The 27,588-nt window shown below is 43.8% G+C and overlaps 1 protein-coding gene across 4 annotated transcripts in view; it reads left to right on the top strand.

Moving 5' to 3' along the window:
* The window catches only part of diaph2 (diaphanous related formin 2), a 624,067-nt gene that overhangs the window by 109,511 nt on the left and 486,968 nt on the right, over positions 1 to 27,588 (top strand). For 3 of the 4 annotated variants that reach the window (XM_033030391.1, XM_033030392.1, XM_033030389.1), the window contains 2 exons: positions 8,157 to 8,261; positions 21,043 to 21,063. In XM_033030391.1, coding sequence (XP_032886282.1) covers positions 8,157 to 8,261; positions 21,043 to 21,063 — 126 coding nt within the window. The remainder of the gene's footprint in view (positions 1 to 8,156; positions 8,262 to 21,042; positions 21,064 to 27,588) is intronic. The other variant, XM_033030390.1, reaches the window with a different exon arrangement.

The raw sequence follows: 27,588 nt of genomic DNA, 5'->3' as shown, positions 1-27,588 counted from the left end.
CTTTTTAAGAGTCAAATGTTTACATGCTATATGTACCGACAACGGAACAGTGAAATTCTTACTTGCATTAGCATAACAAGCGTGTTAACACATTACACAAAGATAATATAAACAAAAAAAATAATAAATCAATAACCATAATAAATTAATAACCGCAATGAACATTGAAGTTCAGAACATATGAGGATCAATAGAATTGAGTGGGAGGCTGAGTGTGGGGATACAAAGAAGCAATTGTGGCCAAGACTGCCTGAGTCTAATTGCCTTCATATATATGTGCCTGTAATTAGACATCTAAGTGTGAGTGTGTTAATATCCACATAGCAGAACCTGTTCTCCATCCACTTGGACCACCTGGCCACTGGAGCAAGATCTTCTACATACAAGACTGTATAGTAGCTGCTGTGCAGCAGCCCCACTACTTTCAAAGAAGTAACAAGACAATTTTTGCTCAATATAAAGTTTTGACACATAGAATGTCCATATCCTTATACCCAGCGATAAGAACATGAATCTGTTATGGGCAGATGTGAGAATTTAAGAATTGGATTAAACAAATGATGGAGGAATTAAAAAAGTACTTTGTTTCTGTCTTCACTAAGAAAGGCACACTCCTTCCAAGGTACTGGGGAACCAAGAACCCCTTGCAATTGAGGAAGTTAAAGAATGTGGGAGTTTATTTTAAGTGAATAGTTAGGGAGACACGGTTTGAAAAATTATGATTCCTAAAGATGTGAGGATCTGCTTCGCAGAGTTTAGAAAGAAGAGAAGGTGAGAATATCCACTTAAAAAAACAGAAATCCTGTGTAATTTTTATATAATGGCCTATTGAGTGGGAAATTTTGGTATTCACTGTTCAACATGAGGTTTAGTTGATAATTCGGTGCAGTCAATACAAACTGGGGTATGTGAACTTCCTGAAGTTGACCACTATCTCCTTTGTCTTGCTGACATTGAGAAAAAGGTTGTCACAAAAGGCAAGAGAGAAACTCAGCGGGACAGACAGCATCTCTGGAGAGAAGGAATGGGTGACGTTTTAGGTCGAGAACCTTCTTCAGACTGAGTATAAGGGGAGAGAGACATGAGTGATATAGAGGGGCAAAGTGTGAAACCAACAGATCAAAGCAGATGATGTTCAGGGAAAATTTAGAATGGTTCATTGTTAGTTGTGGGGAAGGTGATAATGACGCATACAAACAATAAAATTAATCAGGATGCCAATGAAACCAAGGTTTTGAGTATAAAGAGCAGGGAGGTTCTACTGCAGTTGTACAGGGTCTTGGTGAGACCACACCTGGAGTATTGCGTACAGTTTTGGTCTCCTAATCTGAGGAAAGACATTCTTGCCCTCGAGGGAGTACAGAGAAGGTTCACCAGACTGATTCCTGGGATGGCAGGACTTTCATATGAAGAAAGACTGGATAGACTCGGCTTGTACACGCTAGAATTTAGAAGATTGAGGGGGGATCTTATAGAAACTTACAAAATTCTTAAGGGGTTGGACAGGCTAGATGCAGGAAGATTATTCCCGATGTTGGGGAAATCCAGAACTAGGGGTCACAGTTTAAGGATAAGAGGGAAGTATTTTAGGACCGAGATGAGAAAATCATTTTTTACACAGAGTGCTGAATCTGTGGAATTCTCTGCCACAGAAGGTAGTTGAGGCCAGTTCATTGGCTATATTTAAGAGGGAGTTAGATGTGGCCCTTGTGGCTAAAGGGATCAGGGGGTATGGAGAGAAGGCAGGGATGGGATACTGAGTTGGATGATCAGCCATGATCATATTGAATGGCGGTGCAGGCTCGAAGGGCCGAATGACCTACTCCTGCACCTATTTTCTATGGTTCTATGAAACTAGTCAGAGAACTAGGGTCAGGGAGGGACAGAGAAAGAGTTATTTGAAGTTAGTGAAATCAATGTTCGTACCGCTGGGATGTAAGGTTCGCATGCGAAATATGAGGTGCTGTTCCACCAATTTGCATTGGACCTCACTGACAGTGGAGGAGGTCCAGGGCAGAAAGGTTGGTATGGAAACGGAAGGGATAGTTAAAGTGTTTGGTGGCTGTGCCTTGGGCGGGGCAGAGCCCTTCAGACAGCAGGTGGATGTGAGCGAGAGGAGCTATTGTGATGTCATCAGCTCGTTAGATTTAGAAAACATCTCAGATTGGTGAACAATTTTTGTAAAAAAACTTGGGAAATAATGAATCAAATGTTCAGATGAGGGGATTTTTCACATCATGAGGTAAATCTCTACCGGAATATGTAAACATTTCCCATTTAGCGCGTCGAGTTTTCGAGGAGATGTGAAACACACAAATAAATACGGTGCTTTTACTTAAACCCAAACCCCCACCAATCATTTGCAGTGCTTTCACTTCAACCCAAACCCCCACCAACCATTTGCAATGCTTGTACTTCAACCCAAACCCCCACCAACCATTTGCGGTGCTTTTACTTCAAACCAACCACATTTTCATTTTCAAACCACATTAAGGGCACTCAAGGTCAGTAAAACCACACTCACAGTTTAGTAGACATGTGTTCAGTGTTTTTCACAGCTCAGACTGAGAGACATGACTCTCTCACTTCTCCCATCTAGCAGAGATTGACTGAGGCACAACATTTCCGGGTTTTATAGTCCCTCCCCCCTCCCTCCAGCAGGGGCAGCAGAGAGAATCTCAACATTTTTTAAACATTAATAACTCTTTTATTTTTTATCAATGGTAAAAATCCTCTTGTCATGCGCAGCGGAGGGGGACTCTGAGTAAGATGGCCCAAATCACAGCCGAATGTGGCAGCGTTTTTTCTAAAATCATGAAACTGAAAAACAGGAAGTGGTCAAGATCTTACTTTTAGTAATATAGAAGATAGATGTATTGGCTGATAGGGTGAAAGGTGAGGACTAGGTATCTCTGCCCCGTTATGATTGTGGGAAGAGGGAGCAAGAGACGAGCTTCGAGATACCAAGGAGACCTGTGTGAAGGCCTCATCTGTGATGGAAGAAAGGAACTCCTGTTACTTAAAGGATGAGGACATCTCGGATGTCCTGGTATTTGGTCTCGACATTAGGATTTGAGGTTCTCAATCTCCTTACTGTACTCCGACTCATTTTTATTTGATACTATACCAAGTGGGGCCCTTTGGGACCAATTCTCACACAGGAGGCCTGGCCCCTCATCGCAATATGTCAACAGTCACCCATAGCCCCCAACTGCGCAGGCGCGGCTGACGGGTTCCCGTTGGGGGGAGCGTCCTGCAGCCTGGGGAGGGGCACGGCTTCAGGCGGGTTCTGTCGGGGGCCGGTGGGGGAGGGGGAGTGTCCTGCAGCCAGGGGGAGGACGGCTTTAGGCGGGGCCTGTCGAGGGCCGGTAAGGGGGGGGGAGCACTGCCGTGGCCTACTGCTGTCGCTGCCTACCCCTGCCCCTGCCTATCCCTGCCGCTTCCGTGGCCTACCGCAGCCACACCCCACCGGCTTCAGGCGGGGACCGATGGGGAGCATCCTGCAGCTAGGGACGAGATGGCTTCAGGCGAGGGCCGGTGGGGGTGTGCGTCCTGCAGCCGGGGGAGGGGGCGGTTTCAGGCGAAGGCTGTCAGGGTTGGGGGGGTGGAGCATCCTGCACTCACTCCATCCCCCCTCAACCCCCACCCCCACCCACTCTTAGCGGCTCTCTGGCGGCACAGCCATTACAGCAGGTGTTACTGCGCAGGCGTAGCTGATGGGCACGGCAAATGGAAAAGGGATATATTAAAGCTTAAACTGTGAATCATATCTATATTCTTTTAAAACTCTGTGTGTGTGTGTGTGTTTGTTTGTGGGTGTCAGATTTGGCCTTTGATTCTTTGGTCCGCCAAAACCACACGCAAAAACTCCGAGATTTTTTCCATTTCGCTAGCAATTTCACTTTTACATTCACTAATCCATTCCTCATTAAATTTCGTCGTTTTTATGTACACATTTTTAATAAAATCCTTCCCCTCCACTCACTCATTTTTTCGCCTCCTGCTGGCCAGCCACCATAACGCCTGCTGCCGCCCGGCTCTCCTCCAAAAACGCCGACATTTTTCAAATTTCGCTAGTGATTTTCGCTGCTGCTGCCCAGTTCTCCTCCACGCCCCCCCCGCCCCGGCCCGGTTCTGTCACGCTGGCGGAAGACACAGATCGGCTGGCCTTGCACTGTCCAAAAATCCGGCGCGTCAACGGCCTGTCGGCCCGCAGACGTATTGAGGGCGTACGCAGCGTCTCGGTCTAGTATCTATTAAAACTCTGTGTGTGTGTCTGTGTGTATGTCATTTTGCCTTTGAAACGTATTTTCTCGAAAACCAGACACAAATACGCTGAGGTTTTTTACATATTTTGGTGGCGATTTAACTTACGATTTCGGAAATCGAATCCTCCCTAAATTTGATCAATTATTTCCCCAGATTTTAAATAAAGTCGTTCACAAAACGGACTATTTAAAAAAAATCAAACCGTTACGGCAGCTGAGGACGTCACAATGCCCTTGCTCTCGGCACCGCCCCCCCCTCCTCCCCCGCAGTCGATTAAAGCAGATGCTCTCAACTCGCAGGCGCACTTTCCACCACCCTCCCCCTCCCACCCTCAGTCATTTTTTCGCCTCCCGCTGTGCTGTGGACCAAAAGATCCTGAGGGAGTAATGGCCGCTGCTGCCGTCCTCAGATCGCTCCGTGCCTCGCTGGCGCCCCGCAGGCTCACTCGGGATCACGCTCGTCCGCCCACACCCCCCTCCCCTCGCCCCCCTGAAGCGTTCAGGAATCGGTCCTCTGTGACGACCCGTCCGGGGGTACTGAGAGGATGCGCCGAAGATGCGATGCCATGGAGCTGAGGCTGACTCTGAGGCCGACGGGTGCTGGGCGGCCCTACCCCTCTCCTCCTTTCCCCCTCCATTCTCCCCCTCCCTTCACCCCCTCCCCTCTCTCCCCCTCCCCCGCTAACCCTTTCCCCTATCTTCCGCTCCCCTCTCTCCCCTCTCTCCCCCTCTCTTTCTCCCTCCCTCTCTCTCTCCCCTCTCTCTCCCCCCTCCCTCTCCCTCACCCCCTTGCCCTCCCTCCCCTAAACACCCTCCACTCGTCCGCCCACTCCACCCTCCCCTCTCTCAGCCCCCCTCTCCCTCCTCCCCTCACTCCTCCCATCTCTCTCTCCCCAACCTCCCTCTCCTCCTCCCCTCCACCCCCTCTCTCTCTGTCTCTCCCCATTCTCTCTCTGCCCTCACTCTCTACCCCCCCTCTTAATAATATTAATATAATATCAAGGGGGGGTAGTTAGCGTGTGTGTGGGGGTGGTTAGTGCATGTGACGCCGCATGCCGCCCCCCCCCACCGCAACCGGGCGTTTGAGGAACAGACCCAACGGGTCTGCACTTGGTCTATTAACTCTTAAAATATAACAACATTTTAAACGTTAAAGATGAGATTTATTGAGTCCATTCTTTCTTGTTGCGTCTCTTGTTGCATTCTGTAGCCAGGGGAGGGGGCGGCTTTAGACGGGGGCCGGTGGGGGGAGCGTCCTGCAGCTGGGGGAGGGGCACGGATTCAGGCGGGTGCTGTCTGGAGCCGGTGGGGGAGGGAGGAGCATTGTGCATCATGGAGGGCGACGGCTTCAGGCGGGGCCAGTTGGAGGCCAATAGTGAGAGGGGTGAGCGCTGCCATGGCTAACCGCTGCGGTAGCCTAACACTGTCTACCCCTGCCGCTGCCCTGGCCAATCGCTGTCAGCTTAACTGCTGCCGCTCCCCACCGGCTTCACGCGGGGACCAGTGAGGACCATTCTGTAGCAGAGGAGAGGGACGGCTTCAGGCGGGTGCCGGTCGGGGGGAGGGGAGCGTCCTGAAGCTGGAGACGGGGCGGCTTCAGGTGGGGGAGAGCGTCCTGCAGCCAGGGGAGGGGGACGGCATCAGACGGGGGCTGGTGGTCGGGGGAGAGCTTCCTGCAGCCAAGGGAGAGGGCGGCTTCAAGCGGGGGTTATCGGGGTTCGGTGGGAGTGGGGGGAGCATCCTGCAGCCGAGGGAGGGGAATGGCTTCAGGCGGGGGCTGTCGGGGGCTGGTGGGGGAGGGGGTAGTGTCGTACAGCCGCGGAGGGGGACGGCTTCAAGCGGGTGCAGTCGGGGAATGGTGGGGGTGAGCACCCTGCAGCCGATGGAGGGGAACAGCCTCAGGCGGGGGCTGTCGAGTGCCGGTGGGGGGGAAAAGGTAGCGTTCTGCAGCCGCAGGAGGGGGGCGTCTTCAGGCGGGTGTCTGTCGGGGGCTGGTGGGGGAAGCGGGAGTGTTTTGCAGCCAGGGGAGGGGGACGACTTCAGGCGGGGACTGTCGGTGCTCAGTGGGGGGGTGGGGGGGGGGAGCGTCCTGCTGTCGGGGAGGGGGAGGGTGTCAGGCAGTGGCCGGGGGGTGGGGGAGGGGGGTCTATTGTGGTAGTACGGGTGTTGTGGGCTGAAGGGTCTGGTTTACAGAGGGCTAGTATGGACATTGTGGGCCAAAGGGACTTTTCTTGGGCGAGCACAGGTGTGGGACGAATGGACTTGCATCCGGAGGTTTAGTATGGATATTGTGAGCTGAATGGACTCTGCTAGTACGGGTGTTGTGTGCCGAATGGATTGCAGCTGGGGACGGGAGCGGCTTCACGCAGGGGCATCATGTAGCCGGGGGCTAGGCACGGCTGCAGCCGGGAGCGTCCTGTAGCCGGGGACGGGGACTGCTTCAAGTGGGGAGGTGGGGGGGAGAGCATACTTCAGCAGTGGGAGGGGACGGCTTCTGGCGTGAGCCGGTGGGGGGGTATGAAGCGTCCTGCAGCTGAGGACGGGGACGCCTTCAGATGGGGGACGGGAAGCGTTCTGTAGCCGGGGGAGGGGGATGGCTTCAGACGGGGGCTGTCGGGGCCCGGTGGGGTGGGGAGCATCCTGCAGCCGGGTGAGTGGGATGGCTTCAGGTGGGGCTTTCTGGGGCCAGTGGGAGGGGAGAGCGTCCTGCAGCTAGGGGAGGGGGACGGCTTCAGCCGGGGCTGTCGCTCCTCACCGGCCTCACGCAGCGGCTCCCGGCCCCAGCACAGGCGTCACTCAGTGGGTCACGGCCCCCGCTCCGGTCGCACTCAGAGGCTCTCGGGTTCAGCGGCAGCGGCTCTCAGGCTCAGCGGCTGTCGTGCTCAGCGACTCTCGGGCTCAGCGGCTCTCGGGCTCAGCAGCAATGGCTCTCTGGCTCAGTGGCTGTGGCTCTCCACACTTTGCTCACTCCGCTGCTTCAGCTTTATTCTCCATGCTGCCGGTGATTGACAGCGGGTGCCAGATGGGGCGTCGCTGCACCGGCGAATGACAGGAGAGAAGACCAAAAACCTTAATAACTTTTGTAATATTCGACCGATTGGAACAAAACGTGGTGCACTTGCAGCAAAGGAGAATGGCGAGTAAGGTGGTGTAAAATCGTAGCCCTATCTGGTACAGTTTTTCGCAAATATTAAAACAACGCAAAATGGAAGAGGACAAGATGGGAGTTTTAGTTAAGTATAGATAGACAGACAGACATACTCGGCGCACAATGGTGGTGTCGCCTGCGAATTTGTAAATTGAATTAGATTTGCACATGGGTAGCTATGCACGTAGTAGTTGAAGGGAGGTGATGAAACAAGGTCCATAAAATAATTACCATTTTGGCATTGTGCATGAGAAGGAGCAGAGGTGCTTCCCATAACGGTGCTCCCTCTGGCTAGATGACATATCTGTTTCCAAAAGTCAATCTTGACCTTTGAAACCTTGGCCATCACTACAGCATGACATCTTGGGATTGCTGAAATATGTTTCAACTCTACAAAGAAAAATTCAAAGCTGTACCAGTTCAGCCAGTGTTGCTGTAGTCCATAGTGAGTAATGTCTGCATTGAAGTTGAGGCTGATATGAAACTATTGATTATGCACAAATTTGATGAGACTTTCTTTTGGTGTTTGCTTCAGCATATATTTAGTACATTTAATTTGGTTGGACAATGAGACTGCTGCCAGTGTAATTCTCAATTTTCAAGTTGAAATCTATATTTACAATTATATTCATAATTACTGCATTGGTTGCCCTTGCTTTGATAATGATATAGGCTTCTATTAGTATTTATTTTAAATGAACATTGCATTTAATTAATACCTCCCTTAATTTTATCAACAGGAAGACATGAATCTGAATGAGGATCGTAAAGTTCCACTCAGAGGGAAAGATCTGACAACGAAGAGAGAAATGGTTGTTCAGTATATATCTGCAACTGCAAAATCGGTAAAATCCTTTTAAAGATAGTGTATATAGAACAACACATTAGTGCTGTTTCACATTTAGATATAAGTTTAAATGGTCTGCTTCTTGCTTTTGCTAAAGTGCAATCCATGGTTTCTGTCTAAATCATAATAATAATAATAAATTTTCATGAATAAAGCTGCTGCCTGATAATGTAGTTTTTAAAATATCTCTACCATTATTAAATTGATAATGAAGAGTTGGTGTACATCGGACAACATGGTGCTTTTATTACTGCAAATCATTTTTTCCCTCTGCATCTACTGCCTTGGGGTAATCAAAATGATTCTTAAATCTTGGTTACACAAAATTCTGTAGAAACTGAGTGGGTGAGGCAGCATCTATGGAGCGAAGGAAATAGGCAACGTTTCGGGTCGAGACCCTTCTTCAGACTGATGTGAGGGTGGGGGGGGGGGGTTGGGCAGGAAGAAGAAAGGAAGATGCGGAGACAGTGGGCTGAGGGAGAGCTGGGAAGGGGAGGAGAAAGCAAGGACTACCTGAAATTAGAGAAGTCAGTTCATACCTCTGGGGTGTAAACTGCCCAAGTGAAATATGAGGTGCTGCTCCTCCAATTTACGGTGGTCCTCACTATAGCCATGGAGGAGGCCCAGGACAGAAAGATCAGATTCGGAATGGGAGTTGAAGTGATTAGCCACCGGGAGATCAGGTTAGTTATTGCGAACCGAGCGGAGGTGTTGGGCGAAGCGATCGCCAAGCCTACGCTTGGTCTTACCGATGTAGAGCAGCAGACACCTAGAGCAGCGGATGCAATAGATGAGGTTGGAGGAGGTGCAGGTGAACCTCTGCTGCACCTGGAAAGACTGCTTGGGTTCTTGAATGGAGTCAAGTGGGGCGGTAAAGCGACAAGTGTAGCATTTCCTGCGGTTGCAAGGGAAAGTGTCAGGAGTGGAGGTGGATTGGGTGGGAAGGGACAAATTGACCAGGGATTTATGGAGGGAGCGTTCTCCTCGTTTTATTTACTGCAATGAGAAACATCCAAACTTTATTTTCTAATTGTTCGAGCAAAATAGCAAGTCTTTATTAACTGATAAAAAACATATTGCTTTTTGGAAATGTGCTTCAGTTAAGATATTTGTTAAAATAGTTGCTGCATAGTTGATAAACAATTTATAACGATTTTGCAGAGAAGTAGAAAACCTACTTAAGCCAGAATTTTCTCAATTTCCTTCTGAAACAATGACCACTCAAAACTAAGTGGCATGCCAGCTGGAGGCAAAAATGCAGAATCTTTATTTTTTTACTGTCAGTTCGGAATTAAATGGTTTATAATTTAAAATTTATAGTTTGTAATTGATTTTGGAATTTCAGTTTCACTTGGATCTGCCTCATATTTAAACTGAATCAAAATACGTCATTAAATTATATTATATTTTTGCTTTTCTATGATGGCTTTTGGATCAATGCAAAATTGAGGCTACTGTCTAAAATGTTGTAAAATATCCTTACCTGTGCCCAAAGTGAGTATTGCTAATCAATTCTCATTACTGCACACAGGGCAGGAATATTAGTTTACTGTCATGCTGTTTCTAAGGTTTACCTATTTGCCATTGTCAGACCACGCTTTTGGAATACTTAGAGAGTTCGAGAGACATTTATTGTCACACTAGACCAAGGGGGACCCGTTGGGTCCCGTCCCCTCAACGCACGGTTCTGGTGGGGGGGTTGGCATTCAGCGTCACACACATACACACTAACTACCCCCCACACACACTAACCCCCCCTTTGAAATTATATTAATATTAGCCACAGTCTTAGAATAAAGGGGAGGTCATTTAAGACTGAGGTGAGAAAAAACTTTTTCACCCAGAGAGTTGTGAATTTATGGAATTCCCTGCCACAGAGGGCAGTGGAGGCCAAGTCACTGGATAGATTTAAGAGAGAGTTAGATTGAGCTCTAGGGCATAGTGGAGTAAAGGGATATGGGGAGAAGGCAGGCACGGGTTATTGATAGGGGACGATCAGCCATGATCACAATGAATGACGGTGCTGGCTCGAAGGGCCGAATGGCCTCCTCCTGCACCTATTTTCTATGTTTCTATGTTTCTATTATTCATTCGCTCCTTTTACCCCATCCCCCGCCCTACCCACTCACGCATAACCCCCAACTGCACAGGCACGGCTAGAGGGGGGGGGGGGAGTTGGAGAGGGAGGGGAGGGGGGTAGAGAGGGAGAGGGAGGGGGGGGTAGTGATTGAGGGGTGGGGGAGGCGGCATCATAGGGGAGGGCTGGTTCCCGAATGCAATACTCCACCACTCACCCATAGGTCCCAATATTCACCACTCCCTAGAGAGGGAGGGGGGTAGAGAGGAACGGGGGGCAGGGAGGGAGGGGGTCAGAGAGGAAGGGAGGGGCAAAGAGGAAAGGGGGGGTAGAGAGGGAGGGGGGCAGAGAGGGGGGGGGGCAGGGAGGAAGGGCCCCCTCTCCCCTCTTCTCCTCCCTCTCTCCCCCCCTCTCCTTCCCACTCTCTTACCCCCTATCCTCCCCCTCTCCCCCTGTCAATCTCCCCTTCACCATCTCCCCCCTCCTCCCCCTTCTGCTACCCCATCTCCTCCCCTCCCCTCCCACTCCACCTCCTCTCCCTCCCCCCAACCTCTCTCCCCCTACCCTCTCTCACCCCCCTCTCTCTTCCTCTGAAATCATGAGTTAAATCTCTACCGGAATATGTACAAATTTCACCATTACCACGTCAGGTTTTCGAGGAGATGTGAATCAAAGAAAAAGTGCAAGCAAGCAAGCAAGCAAACCCACAAGTAAACATCCAAGATCAGAGTTATAATAATATAGATATGATGCACCAATTGGTACAGTGAGATTTGAATTACCATGGCAGAATTATGGCAGAGGCAAATAGTTAGCTTCATGCTTCCACTGGGTTTTTGACCCTTGCATATGGCTGTTTCTCAGATCATCTATTTGTTGGATCAGTGGTTGATTTGTGTGGGCTGTTTGTGCATTTTACACTGGTGGTATACAATAACATCACAATAGAGTATGCTCATTCAAGATTGAAGTATTGAAATTATTTTCAAAAACTAATTGTTTTAAGTTAATCAGAGCAAACAATGTTGATTGGAAAGAAACAATGCAGAATATAGAAATGCTTTGCAGCAATAGTTTTAAATAAAACAAAACTTTGTTTCATTTGGATGCAAAATGTATTTTGTTTAGGATCTAACCAATCAGATATTATTAAAAGATTCTATTAACACAATTGAACTATTGAGCCTCTTCCATAGATGAGGCTCTCACCAGCGTCTCTTCTATACCCCGTGACTCTACTCTCACTCCCCATCTGGCCACTTTCCCTTGCAACCGCAAGAAATGCTACACTTGTCGCTTTACTTCCCTCCTTGACTCCATTCAAGGACCCAATCAGTCTTTCCAGGTGCGGCAGAGGTTCATCTGCACCTCCTCCAACCTCATCTATTGCATCCGCTGCTCTAGATGTCAGCTGCTCTACATCGGTGAGACCAAGTGTAGGTTTGGCGATCGCTTCGCCGAACACCTCCGCTCGGTTCGCAATAACCAACCTGATCTCCCGGTGGCTCAGCACTTCAACTCCCCCTCCCATTCCAAATCAGACCTTTCTGTCCTCGGCCTCCTCCATGGCCAGAGTGAGGACCATCGTATATTGGAGGAGCAACACCTCATATTTCGCTTGGGCAGTTTGCACGCCATTGGTATGAACATTGACTTCTCTAATTTCAGGTAGTCCTTACTTTCTCCTCCCCTTCTCAGCTTTCCCTCAGCCCACTGGCTCCTCCTCTTCCTTTCTTCTTCTCCCCCCCCCACACTCACATCAGTCTGAAGAAGGGTTTCGGCCCGAAACATTGCCTATTTCCTTCGCTCCATAGATGCTGCCTCACCCGCTGAATTTCTCCAGCACTTTTGTCTACCTTTGAACATTTAGAAAGTTTTGGGAGTAAAATTCTTGTGCATTATGAAACTGTAGTTACCAATATATTTGAACATGTCCCATTTAAATAAACATGGGTATTACATTTACAGATATTCAAGCTACTATTTAGCTTAAAAGATGAGCATTTCTTTTGCCTGATCAAATGTAGAATTTTTAGAGGTTCAGATATTGTTATTTCAAACACCTTACATATGTCATAAGCTCGGCAGATTTATTTAATTGCTTCCATCATTTCACTGCACCTTCTAGTGCATGTGACGAATAAAATTGACTTTGACTGATTTTGACAACAATATCTCATTCTTAATAATTAAGTAAAACCAATTACTTTCTTTACAATAAAGTTTCCGTCATTGCCAATAACACTCACTTGCACATAATCTTAGTTTTCATGTGGCTCTCAGTATCATAATTGGTTCTAGAGATAGTGCAGTTACCTCTCAGCTCCAATCACCTGTTCAACCCTGACCTGGTGCTGTCTGAGTAGAGTTTATAAATTCTTCCTGAGGTCTTGTTGGCTTCGTCTGGGCATAGTGGTTTCTCACATCTCCAAAGCTGTGTTATTTTGAGGGTAGTTGACTACTGTAAGTTACCCTGAGTGGTAGGAAAATGAGGCAAGGACAGCGAGCCAATTGTGGAATATTTTAACATGAAATAGTAGTTGTTTCATCTAATTCACGTGACTAATCACAGATTTATGATACATGGACACTCTTTCCTGCCCACCTCACTTTAGATTGCACTGAGTATGGCTTTCTTTATTGAAGAAGGCTAATATTTTGGTGGATTTTATTTTTGTCTTTGTCTCAGCTTCAAATTCCCAAATTCACTTATTGAAAAAATGCATTCCCATCTAAGTATGTTGGCCTGATTTGTAAGTCTTTCTTACTTTCTTGATATCTTGTGATACTTTGGACTCCACTTTACCTGCTCGCCATGTTATCTTTTGTGTGTTAATTAAATATATCTTTTAACATGACAGATTTTAGCACAACACACCTAACCAGTTAGAATTTAATAATACATATAAATTTAATTTGGATTTAAATAACTAATACAAGAAGCTTGGTGGTTGCCAGGTTTATGTCTAGTCAGCAAATTCTTGCTCCTGATTCTTTGAAATATTATTGCATCTTTCAACAAACCAAGCACTATCTTTAATTTATCAGTGCTGACTTTGTTTGCTGCAGTGCATTTGTAAGGTATCAGAAAAGCAATATGGATGGAAAGAAACATGCATGGTTTGGAGTTAATTTTAATATTATAATACGAAGGCAGGAGTGCACTGCGACTTAAGTAGGTTGAGGTAAATTGAATTCAAAATTCCTTTTCATTTTTGTGAGTGATTTGTTTCATTTATTAGTGAATGAACTACACAATGTATAATCTAATTTGAAAATGAATATCTTGTCCAGAATTGTGCATTAACCATGTAAAAAACACAGACAGCGATGTGGCATGTTTATATGAAAATATTTTAATCGTATAATATAAAATTTGCAAATGAATGTATGCTATCTGAAAATAAAGAACAATGCCCTATAATGTGCTGATGACCAATCTTTTTACTGACGAAGGTAAACCGTATCTGAATAATCTTATTAATTATACCAATTTAGCAGGTTTTGTAGTAAATTGTTACCAATATGTCAGCAGAGCTCAACATTTTGAAAGGATATATTTAAACTTTGCTCATTGGAAGTAGAGCGATTGATAGTATAATAAACTACTGTCATTCGCTTTGTACATTTCATTATATCATTTTTACATTACAAATGTATTCTAAATATAATCTTTCTGATTGTGGCAATGATATAGCTGGAAAATAATAAGTTACCACTCAGTCTGTTCCTTCACAATTGCAGTTTAACTAATGTGATCTCGAATGTAATAGCTGTACCCACCTTCCATTGTGTGTGAAATCATTGGGATTGATAGCACGTTGACTTTCAGTTAGCCATCCATATCATGATGATTATGCCCAATGGATTTTCAGCCTTTTTACCATTAATTCTGTAATAAGAAGGAAATAATAGAAAATATATTTCTTAGTTCATCCCAAATAAGGTGAGATAAAATTGCTAATGCTACATTTAACCAGTTCTTTATCTAACCTGATATTGGTCAATTAGTCATAAAGGATTAATCTTTTTTGCTAGCCTTTAGCTCAAGCCTTTAGAAGCCAGCCAAAAAAAAGACCAGGCCTTTCTTTTTCTCCCAGAGGCCATTCTAGGAATTGCTCATATCTGTTTTGCTTTTGATCCCTTCTCATGATTTGTACTGAGTTAAACTTTTGAACCATTGGTTTTCTTTTTCTGGCTGGTGTTATAGTTAGTTACGTTTATTTTATTGCCACATGTTCCGAGGTACAGTGAAATGCTTTTGTTGTGTGCTAACCAGTTAGTGGAAAGACAATACATGATTACAATTGAGCTATCCACTGTATTTCTGAAACATGGTAAAGGGAGTAACGTTTATGTCCAGTAAAGTCTGATCACGGTCTGGTGGTCTCCAATGAGGTAGATTATAGGTCAGGTAATAGTTGCCTGATAACTGCTGGGAAGAAGCTGTCCCAGAATCTGGAGGCATGTGTTTTCACACTTCTTGCCTGATGAGAGAGGGAAGAAGAGGGAGTAACCAGGGTGAGATTCACCCTTGATTATGCTAGTGGCTTTGCTGAGGCAGCGTGAGGTTTAAATGGAATCAATGGAAGGAGGTTGGTTTGTGTGATGGTCTGGGCTGCATCCACTGCAATTTCTTGCGGTCTTGGATGGAGCTGTTCCCACACCATACTGTGATGCTTCCTGATAAAATGCTTTCTACGGCGCAACTGTAGAATTTGGTGAGAATTGTTGGGAATATGCCGAACGTCCTAAGCCTTCCAAGGACGTATAATAAAGACACCATAAGTAATCTCTCATATCGATGAAAACAGTGGCATATCCAGTTCCTGGTGTTAAAGTTAAAGTCATTCTGCTTTCTGTGGAATTAGGGTTTCATGGATCAAAGCATTCTGGATACATTATATCACAAAGCAATGAGCCAGATGATGCTCAATGTGACCTACTTCCTGTGGTCTCCTCTCGCAATGGACCCTTAAATCTGTGGCCATGTGGCTTCGCATAACTTTGGCCTTGTTCTATGGGTTCCCTGTAGAGTGGGCCATGACATTCAGGTCAGTGACAAATCATGAAATGATCTGAAATTGATTGAAATGACTGAAACAAAAATTAAAGATACAGATTCAACATTAAATCATTAAAAAACGTAATTAATGACATATATATTGAAATTAAATTAAGGTCAATATTTAAATACATTTGTTGAGTGGTCAAAATTCCATTATTCAACATGACTATGCATGGGTATGGAGACGCAGAACGGAATGACACATGCGGTACAACTGACTGATGATTCTCTAAAGAATTGCAGGCTAGCTGTTAATCCAATCCAACCCACCAATGTTATTTCAAATTCAACCAGGTTTGATAAACATTTCAGATTCTCTCCAGTTTCCTATTTCACTAGCTCAAACTATTTTTGACTTACATAGTCAAGGGAGGGAGAGAGAAAACGGGGAATTACAGACCAGTTAGTCTAACAACGGTAGTGGGGAAACTGCTAGAGTCAGTTATTAAAGATGGGATAGCAGCACATTTGGAAAGTGGTGAAATCATTGGACAAAGTCAGCATGGATTTATGAAAGGTAAATCATGTCTGACGAATCTTATAGAATTTTTCGAGGATGTAACTAGTAGCGTGGATAGGGGAGAATCAATGGATGTGGTGTATCTGGACTTCCAGAAGGCTTTCAACAAGGTCCCACATAAGAGATTAGTATACAAACTTAAAGCACACGGCATTGGGGGTTCAGTATTGATGTGGATAGAGAACTGGCTGGCAAACAGGAAGCAAAGAGTAGGAATAAACGGGTCCTTTTCACAATGGCGGGCAGTGACTAGTGGGGTACCGCAAGGCTCAGTGCTGGGACCCCAGCTATTTACAATATATATTAATGATCTGGATGAGGGAATTGAAGGCAATATCTCCAAGTTTGCGGATGACACTAAGCTGGGGGGCAGTGTTAGCTGTGAGGAGGATGCTAGTAGACTGCAAGGTGACTTGGATAGGCTGGGTGAGTGGGCAAATGTTTGGCAGATGCAGTATAATGTGGATAAATGTGAGGTTATCCATTTTGGTGGCAAAAACAGGAAAGCAGACTATTATCTAAATGGTGGCCGATTAGGAAAAGGGAAGATGCAGCGAGACCTGGGTGTCATGGTACACCAGTCATTGAAAGTAGGCATGCAGGTGCAGCAGGCAGTGAAGAAAGCGAATGGTATGTTAGCTTTCATAGCAAAAGGATTTGAGTATAGGAGCAGGGAGGTTCTACTGCAGTTGTACAGGGTCTTGGTGAGACCACACCTGGAGTATTGCATACAGTTTTGGTCTCCAAATCTGAGGAAGGACATTATTGCCATAGAGGGAGTGCAGAGAAGGAACCAGACTGATTCCTGGGATGTCAGGACTGTCTTATGAAGAAAGACTGGATAGACTTGGTTTATACTCTCTAGAATTTAGGAGATTGAGAGGGGATCTTATAGAAACTTACAAAATTCTTAAGGGGTTGGACAGGCTAGATGCAGGAAGATTGTTCCCGATGTTGGGGAAGTCCAGGACAAGGGGTCACAGCTTAAGGATAAGGGGGAAATCCTTTAAAACCGAGATGAGAAAAACTTTTTTCACACAGAGAGTGGTGAATCTCTGGAACTCTCTGCCACATAGGGTAGTTGAGGCCAGTTCATTGGCTATATTTAAGAGAGAGTTAGATGTGGCCCTTGTGGCTAAGGGGATCAGAGGGTATGGAAAGAAGGCAGGTACGGGATACTGAGTTGGATGATCAGCCATGATCATATTGAATGGCGGTGCAGGCTCGAAGGGCCGAATGGCCTACTCCTGCACCTAATTTCTATGTTTCTATGTTTCTATGTTTCTATATCACATTTAAAACATTCATAAAGTAAACTTCATTATGTAAACAATCTAACTTAATTTGTTTGCCACTAATTCTTTTTGACCAAAAAAGGACAAACTGAAACAGTTAACTTGTGATGCAAATCTGCAAATAAACCACAGTTAAATTACAATGTCTGCAACCATATATTAAAAGCAAACATCCAACGAAGTATTGGCGTATCTGCAAACACATATAGACAATAGACAATAGGTGCAGGAGTAGGCCATTCGGCCCTTCGAGCCAATGTGATCATGGCTGATCATCCCCAATCAGTACGATGTTCCTGCCTTCTCCCCATATCCCTTGACTCCGCTATGTTTAAGAGCCCTATCTAGCTCTCTCATGAAAGTATCCAGAGAACCGGCCTCCACCGCCCTCTGAGGCAGAGAATTCCACAGACTCACAACTCTCTGTGAGAAAAAGTGTTTCCTCGTCTCCGTTCTAAATGGCTTACCCCTTATTCTTAAACTGTGCCCCTGGTTCTGGACTCCCCCAACATCGGGAACATCTTTCCTGCCTCTAGCGTGTCCAAACCCTTAATAATCTTATATGTTTCAATAAGATACCCTCTCATCCTTCTAAACTCCAGAGTTTACAAGCCCAGCTGCTCCATTCTTTCAGCATATGACAGTCCTGCCATCCCAGGAATTAACCTTGTGAACCTACGCTGCACTCCCTCAATAGCAAGAATGTCCTTCCTCAAATTAGGGGACCAAAACTGCACACAATACTCCCGGTGTAGTCTCAGTAGGGCCCTATACAACTGCAGAAGGACCTCTTTGCTCCTATACTCAACTCCTCTTGTTATGAAGGCCAACATGCCATTCGCTTTTTTCACTGCCTGCTGTACCTGCGTGCTTACTTTCATTGACTGATGAACAAGGACCACCAGATCACGTTGTACTTCCCCTTTTCCCAACTTGACACCATTTAGATAATAATCTGCCTTCCTGTTTTTGCTACTAAAGTGGATATCTCTCACATTTATCCACATTAAACTGCATCTGCCATGCATCTGCCCACTCACCCAACCTGTCCAAGTCACCCTGCCATCTCATAGCATCCTCCTCACAGTTCACACTGCGACCCAGCTTTGTGTCATCTGCAAATTTGCTAATGTTACTTTGAATCCCTTCATCTAAATCATTTGATGTATAATGTAAATAGCTGCAGTCCCAGCACAAAATTGCGGTACCTCACTAGTCACTGCCTCCCATTCCGAAAGGGACCTGTTAATCCCTACTCTTTGTTTCCTGTTTGCCAACCAATTTTCTATCCATGTCAGCACTCTACCCCCAATACCATGTGCCCTAATTTTGCCCACTAATCTCCTATGTGGGACCTTATCAAATGCTTTCTGAAAGTCCAGGTACACTACATCCACTGGATCTCGCTTGTCCATTTTCCTAGTTACATCCTCAAAAAATTCCAGAAGATTAGTCAAGCATGATTCCCCTTCGTAAATCCATGCTGACTCGGACCAATCCTGTTACTGCTATGCAAATGTGCTGCTGGCATCTTCCCCACCACCGATGTCAGGCTAACTGGTCTATAATTCCCTGTTTTTTCTCTCCTGCCTTTTTAAAAAAGTGGGATAACATTAGCTATCCTTCAATCCACAGGAACTGATCCTGAATCTATTGAACATTGGAAAATTATCACCAATGCGTCCACGATTTCTTGAGCCATTTCCTTAAGTACCCCGGAATGCAGATCATCAGGCCCTGCGGATTTATCAGCCTTTAGTCCCATCAGTCAACCCAACACCACTTCCTGCCTAATGTGGATTTCCTTCAGATCCACCGTCACCCCAGATCCTCTGGCCACTAGTATATCAGGAAGATTGTGTGTGTCCTCCTTTGTGAAGACAGATCCAAAGTACCTGTCCAACTCATCTGCAATTTCCTTGTTCCCCATAATAAAATTCACCTTTTTCAGTCTTCAAGGGTCCAACTTTGGTCTTAACTAATGTTTTCCTCTTCACATACCTAAAGAAGCTTTTACTATCCTCCTTCATATTCTTGGCTAGTTTACCTTCGTACCTCATCTTTTCTCCCCATATTGCCTTTTTAGTAATCTTCTGTTGCTCTTTAAACATTACCCAATCCTTTTGCTTCCTGCTCATCTTTGCTACATTGTACTTCTCTTTTATTTTATACTGTCCCTGACGTCCCTAGTCAGCCATGGTCGCCCCTTACTCCCCTTGGAATCTTTCTCCCTCTTTGGAATGAACTGATCCTGCACCTTCTGTATTATTCCCAGAAATACCTGCCATTGTTGTTCCACTGTCATCCCTGCTCGGGTATCTTTCCAGTCAACTTTGGCCAGCTCCTCCCTCGTGACTCCATAGTCCCTTTATTCAACTGTAACACTGTCACCTCCGCTTTACCCTTCTCCCTCTCCAATTGTAGATTAAACTTTACCATATTATGGTCACTACCTCCGAATGGCTCCTTAACCTCAAGTTCCTTTTTCAAATCTGGTTCATTACATAACACTAAATCCAGAATTGTATTCTTCCTGGTAGGTTCCAATACATGCTGCTCTAAGAATCCATCACGGAGGAACTCCACAAACTCCCTTTCTTGGGGTCCAGTACCAACCTGATTTTCCCTGTCTACCTGCATGTTGAAATCTCCCTTAACAACCGTAGCAACCTTTACTACATGCCAATTTTAACTCCTGATTCAACTTGCACCCGATATCCAGACTACTGTTTGGGGGCTTGTAGATAAGTCCCATTAGGGTCTTTTTACCCTTACAATTCCTTAGTTCTATACATACTGACTCCACATCTCCTGTTTCAATGTAACCCCTTGCAAAGGACTGAATTTCATTCCACACCAACAGAGCTACCCTCTGCCCACTTGTCTGTCTTTTCGATAGGAGGTATACCCTTGAATATTTAGTTCCCAGCCATGGCCCTCTTGCAGCCATGTCTCTGTAATTCCCACAACATCATACTTGCCAATTTCTAACTGAGCCTCAAGCTCGTCCACTTTATTTCTTATAATTCTCGCATTCATATACAACACTTTGACCTCGGTATTCACCTCCCCTCTCACCCAACTCGCATTTGGCCCTGACCGTACTCTTTTACCCCTTCTCGAACTTTCCTTCCCATTAATTCGGGATTTCCTTCCCATTAATTTGTACCTTTTCCTGTACTCACTTCCCCTTCCACTCCATCTCTATACTCCCAATTTGTCAATCCTTCCCCCCACTACAATGGATGAGGAAACTACTAAAATTTGAGATTTTGTCCATTCAGGTTAATGCTCTACATTTACTGTTCAACATTTCCTGATTCATTGTTTGGGCCATTCTAATAAACTGTGTTTTAGATTTGTTGCATGATAAACACACATTGCTAAAAAGAAACTGGTAGTGATTACATCACTCATATATTGACAATTGATCTGGTTAAATGAAAATTACCTTGAAGTATACATATGAGATGAGAATATGTAATTTGTTTTCAATATTTTGGTTCTATATAGCCTTTTTTAGCTGGAATGAAAAATTAAAACCATCTGTTTGCCTTGTGAATGTTTGAACATTGGTGACATTTTACTGTGAAACCTGCTGAAAATGCAAATAGAAAACTTAAGATTATGTTTTATTTTATAAAGCTATTCAACATGGAAGTCTTTTTGTTTGGGGCTGAAATATATTACTAATGTAACTAAACTGCATTGTGGTTAAACAATGAAAATCTGTGCTCACTAATAATGCTGCTGTTTTGTTAATTTTCTTTTGCCTCTACCAACAATATTAATTTATACTGCATTAACCACTGCATTCAGATAACTGGGAGCAAAGTCTCGGTGAGTACTGCTGATTAGTTTATTTTTTTGAAAAAGTATACCATAGGCTAATCGCTAAATACGGGCTGTGATTTATTCAATTACTCAGGATTTTTAAAAACTAATGAATTAGATGAATTAGATGGATTAGATGAATTAGATTAGATTAGATGACAATTAGATAAATTCGTCCCTTCCCACCCAAACCATCCCCTCCCCTTGCAACTGCAGGAAATGCTATACTTGTCGCTTTACCTCCCTCCTCGACTCCATCAAAGGATCCAAGCAGTCTTTCCAGGTAAGGCAGAGGTTCACCTGCACCTCCTCCAACCTCATCTACTGCATCCACTGTTCCAGGTATCAACTTCTCAACATCGGCCTTACCAAGCGCAGGCTTGGCGATCGCTTCGCCTAACACCTCCGCTCAGTTCGCAATAACCAACTTGATCTCCCGGCGGCTCGGCACTTCAACTCCCCCTCCCATTCCGAATCCGACCTTTCTGTCCTAGGCCTCCTCCATTGCCAGAGTGAGGCCCAGCGCAAATTGGAGGAACAGCACCTCATATTTCGCTTGGGTAGTTTACACTCCAGAGGTATGAACATTGACAGATAGTCCTTCCCCTCCCCCTTCCCAGCTCTCCCACAAGCCTACTGTCTCCGCTTCTTCCTTTCCTTTTCCCGCCCCTCCCCGTCTGATGAAGGGTCTCGACACAACACGTTGCCTATTCCTTCTCCCCATAGATGCTGCCTTACCCATCTGAGTTTCTACAGCATTTTTGTCTACCTTCCATTTTTCCAGCATCTGCAGTTCTTTCTTAAACAGATGAATTTGACTGATCATTTCTCTTTGTGATTGTGAAGTAATTGGTCTTTGTAAACAAGCAAATTATATTAAAAGAGAGGCATGTATTAAGATTATGATAACGTTGAGAGGTGTCATGTACTGCCTGTGATTGTTGTTTATTATATCCGTGATTGAAAAGTGACTCAAACCTGTATTTTAAATGTATCTTGTAAATAACTATCTTCAGAATCCCCTTCATTGCTGTTTAATACTCCTTATTATTCTTTAGGTAAATCCTCGTGTCATTAACAGAGATATATATGTTAGTTTAAACCATATGAACCTACTGGTTTGTAATGGGAGAAGCATTTTGATAATTTTTTGTAAGTAAAGCTGAGTTTATTGGATGGGAATTTGCCCAGCATTTCTTAGTCCAAATGTTACTCAGCTTTGATAAACTTATGCCAATGCAGAAGCCCCAATCTTATAGGCAGAGTGCTATCAGCGGACTAGTCCTGAATCTTGTGCTGGATTAAATGGGTTCAAAGAATGGACATTGTGGGATGCCTATAGACAAAAACCCATAAAATTGTGAAACTTCTCAGTTGACAACAAAGCAAATGAAATGAAGTTTTTCTGGGTGGGGAAATTTGATGGATCACAGCAACAGGAAACAGTGAAAATTATCTTTCACTGAACTGGGACATGGAGAATGTCTTCTGAGGGGTTTGAATCATTGGAATTCTTTATTCCAGGGAGCTGAGGATGCTGAGTTATTATTACAGTTAAGGTACTGGGGAACAAAAATGAAAACTTTACAGATCAGATTATTCATGATCCTATTGAAAGGAGCAGAAAGTCTGAGGGGTCACTTCCATTTGAAAATAATTTCAAATGGTTAATGTTAATAGGTTTTGCATATTAGATTGAAGAGCTTTGATAGATTTGAAAAAGCAGAACAAGAGATATGCTTTTCATGTGAAAAATGTTCAGAGGTGGTCATGCATATGCTTTTTTTTATGTCATGTCCTATTTTATCAATCATGGCTTTGTTGCTGCTGCTTAGATTGAAAAAATTCAACACATACATTCTCAGCTGATCAAAATCCAGCTGTAAATTTTGATGACCATCTTTATTGTCTATGATACCACCTACCTTAATGTCATCTGCAAATTTACTAATCATGCCTTGTAAATTTGCATCCAAATCATTGATATAAACCACAAACACCAATCCCTGATGCACATAACTAGTCACAGGCCTCCAATCCAGAAAACAACTTTCCACCACCACCCTCTGCTTCCTTCCATGAAGCCCATTGACTTTCATTGACACAACTTTAGTTCTCGTGTTGATAAACAGCAATACATGTTTCCAAAGGTGATGGAAAGACTGGAGGAAAGACTATGTACTGAGAGCTCTCATACCCGCATTAAGGAGGCATTTAAACGCACCTGAGCAATTACAAACACCTGTGAAGCCATGTGTCCCAAACATTATGGTGCCCTGAAATGGGTGGACTATGTATAAACACAGATGTAGTTACTACATGGTGAATGTATAAAATACCTTTTAATAAAACCTGACAATGTGCACTTTAACCATATGTGTTTTTTTCTATTACAAATCTCAAATTGTGAAGTACAGAGGCAAATAAATAAATAATGGGTCTTTGTCCCAAACATTATGGAGGGCACTGTAGTTCTCCAAAATTAAATTCTTCCTTGCCTTGATCTTAAGTGAAAGATAATTATCCTGATATTTTGGCCCTTGTCATCACCTCTTCCCCAGTTAGGCAAAAACCTCCTCATAGCTATTTTCCTATTTGATCACATTGAGAATCTTATATATTTCAACTTTTCCAAATAAATCAACAACAATTATCTGAGAACAGTTGAATAATTAAGAATATCTAAAAAACAAAATGGAATTGGAAGCACGTGTAATGTACCTTTAAGAGAGAAACCGAATACTGCGGCTGTTGGGTAAGTCCTCAGCAAGTCGGGTGGCAATTGTGGAAAGAAAAACAGCTAATGTCTTGAATCAGTTATCGCTTTACCTGCATCATTAACTTTTTTTTCTCTCTTCACAAATGCAGCATAGTATATTGATAACGAAACAACTTTGTTAGCTGACATGGATTTTTTTGGGGAAAGATGGTTGCAAATGGACGTGATCATGCTGTGTGGTGTATTGGATGGATTATCTTTGTTTTAGTTGCAGCATAAGCGTGATTGTCTACTATTGTAGATACCTGTAGTCACCCTCTAGTCTATCCTGTAGTCACCCCCAAAGGGTTATTTTATTGCTCATGCACACACTAGTGTTAAATAATCACTTATCGTGTCATCAGAAATTGGGCCAGATCTTGGAATCCTGGCACTTGAACTTGGTGGCCCATGGAATCCAAAATTCTGGAGCTGGGAGGATGGTTTGTGTGATGGACTGGGGTATGTTCACAGCTCTGTACTTGGGGTCCAGAGATTCACCACTCTCTGTGTGAAAAATGTTTTTCTCATCTCGGTCCTAAAAGATTTCCCCCTTATCCTTAAACTGTGACCCCTTGTTCTGGACTTCCCCAACATCGGGAACAATCTTCCTGCATCTAGCCTGTCCAACCCCTTAAGAATTTTGTAAGTTTCTATAAGATCCCGCCTCAATCTTCTAAATTCTAGCGAGTACAAGCCGAGTCTATCCAGTCTTTCTTCATATGAAAGTCCTGACGGCCCAGGAAACAGGCCATCTCGACCCTTCTAGTCCGTGCCGAACACTTACTCTCACCTCTCACCCATCTACCTGCACTCAGACCATAACCGTCCATTCCTTTCCCGTCCATATACCTATCCAATTTATTTTTAAATAATAAAATCGAACCTGCCTCCACCACTTCCACTGGAAGCTCATTCCACACGGCTACCACTCTCTGAGTAAAGAAGTTCCCCCTCCTGTTACCCCTAAACTTTTGTCCATTAATTCTCAAATCATGTCCTCTTGTTTGAATCTTCCCTACTCTCAATGGAAAAAACTTGTCCACGTCATCTCTGTCTATCCCTCTCATCATTTTAAAGACCTCTATCAAGTCCCCCCTTAACCTTCTGCGCTCCACAGAATAAAGACCTAACTTGTTCAACCTTTCTCTGTAACTTAGGTGCTGAAACCCAGACAACATTCTAGTAAATCTCCTCTGTACTCTCTCTATTTTGTTGCCATTTTTTCTATAATTAGGCGACCAAAATTGTACACCATACTCCAGAATTGGCCTCACCAATGCCTTGTACAATTTTAACATTACATCCCAACTTCTATACTCAATGCTCTGATTTATAAAGGCCAGCACACCAAAAGCCTTATTTACCACCCTATCTACATGAGATTACACCTTCAGGGAACTATGCACAGTTATTCCTAAATCCCTCTGTTCAACTGCATTCCTCAATTCGCTACCATTTACCATGTACGTCCTATTTTGATTTGTCCTGCCAAGATGTAGCACCTCACACTTATCAGCATTAAACTCCATCTGCCATCTTTCAGCCCACTCTTCCAAATGGCTTAAATCTCTCTGTAGACTTTGAAAATCTACTTCATTATTCACAACAACACCTACCTTAGTATAATCTGCATACTTACCAATCCAATTTACCACACCATCATCCAGATCATTGATGTATATGACAAACAACAGTGGACCCAACATAGATCCCTGAGGCACCCCACTATTCACCGGCCTCCAACCTGACAAACAGTTATCCACCATTACTCTGGTATCTCCCATTCAGCCACTGTTGAATCCATCTTGTTACTCCACTATTAATACCCAACAATTGAACCTTCTTAACCAACCTTCCATGTGGAACCTTGTCAAAGGCCTTACTGAAGTCCATATAGACAACATCCACTGCTTTACCCTCATCAATTTCCCTAGTAACCTCTTCAAAAAATTCAAGAAGATTAGTCAAACATGACCTTCCAGGCACAAATCAATGTTGACTGTTCTTAATCAGACCCTGTTTATCCAGATGATTATATATATTATCTCTAAGTATCCTTTCCATTAATTTGCCCACCACTGACATCAAACTAACAGGTCTATTTATGGACTCTTGAAAAGAAAATTGCTTTTACTTTGTTCTCAAGTATTATCACGTAACATATCTTGATTTAATGGTCTCCAAATATACACATCTTGGTATGGTTCATTAGTAGCAAACTACAAATCTGCACATTAACAAGCATAGCGGTGACATGATTGCAGCATGAATTGGTAAGCAATATTTCTTGGAACATTTTATTTCTTACTGCAAGAATATATCCCTTGAAAAATCTTAATTACTTCTAATCCCTGTGAAATAACTTATGCTGTTAATGGTTGAAAAAATTATATTGTTGTAAAACTACTTTAATATTTAAAAAATACAGCTGTTTGCATATTTTATCACTGAAACTGTAATTTCCTCCTTAGAAAGGCCTTAACTGCATTGGCACCTGTTCATTGTAGTGTGCATCAAATGGATAATATTTTTGAAATGCTTCTGATGTACTCTGATGAACAGTTGTTCAAAAGTGGCGTTCTGCTGCGAATGGATAACATATTGATAATGTTACATTTAAATTAATATTTGAACTAATTTGTGCCATGAATTCATACACTAGCTATATTATTTCACTGAAATTTAAGAAGCATCAGCTACATGGAACTGAAGGTCTGCAGCCTTTTAGTTTAATTTAAGTAGCAGATGTGCAGCATACATTAAATCTATGTAAAATATATTGTTCTGCAGTTCCCCAATGTTATTTCTTTAAAACTACCTGTGTACGTATAAACATCCATCTATCCATCTATCTATCTATCTATCTATCTATCTATCTATCTATCTATCTATCTATCTATCTATCTATCTATCTATCTATCTATCTATCTATCTATCTATCTATCTATCTCTATCTATCTCTATCTATCTCTATCTATCTATCTATCTATCTATCTATCTATCTATCTATCTATCTATCTATCTATCTATCTATCTATCTATCTATCTATCTATCTAATCTTGACCACTTCCTGTTTTTCTTTTTCATGATTTTAGAAAAAACGCTGCCACTTACGGCTGTGATTTTTGGCCATCTTACTCAGAATCCCCCACCGCTGCGCAGGACAGGAGGATTTTTCCCATTGATGAAAAATAAAAGAGTTATTAATGTTTAAAAAATGTTGAGATTCTCTCTGCTGCCCCTGCTGGAAGGAGGGGGGAGGGACTATAAAACCCGGAAGTGTTGTGCCTCAATCAGTCTCTGCAAGATGGGGGAAGTGAGAGAGTCACGTCTCAGTCTGAGCTGTGAATAACACTGAACACATGTCTACTAAACTGTGAGTGTGGTTTTACTGACCTTGAGTGCCCTTAATGTGGTTTGAAAATGAAAATGTGGTTGGTTTGAAGTAAAAGCAACACAAATGGTTGGTGGGGGTTTGGGTTGAAGTAAAAGCATTGCAAATGGTTGGTGGGGGTTTGGGTTGAAGTGAAAGCACTGCAAATGGTTGGTGGGGGTTTGGGTTGAAGTAAAACACTGCAAATGGTTGGAAGTCTAAACTTGACAACTTCCTGGTTGCACTGTATATTGATTTTAGATAACACGCTACCACTAACGGCTGTGATTTATGGCCGTCTTACTCAGTCCTCCTCCGCTCATCAGGTACAGAGGATTCTTCCCATCAATGAAAAATCAAAGTGTTATTAGTGTTAAAAAATGTTGAGAATCTCTC

This window comes from Amblyraja radiata, chromosome 12 (genome assembly GCF_010909765.2).
Source record: "Amblyraja radiata isolate CabotCenter1 chromosome 12, sAmbRad1.1.pri, whole genome shotgun sequence".
NCBI lineage: Eukaryota > Metazoa > Chordata > Chondrichthyes > Rajiformes > Rajidae > Amblyraja > Amblyraja radiata.
The sequence above is the reverse complement of the archived record's forward strand: the minus strand, read 5'-3'. Positions and strand labels throughout refer to the sequence as shown.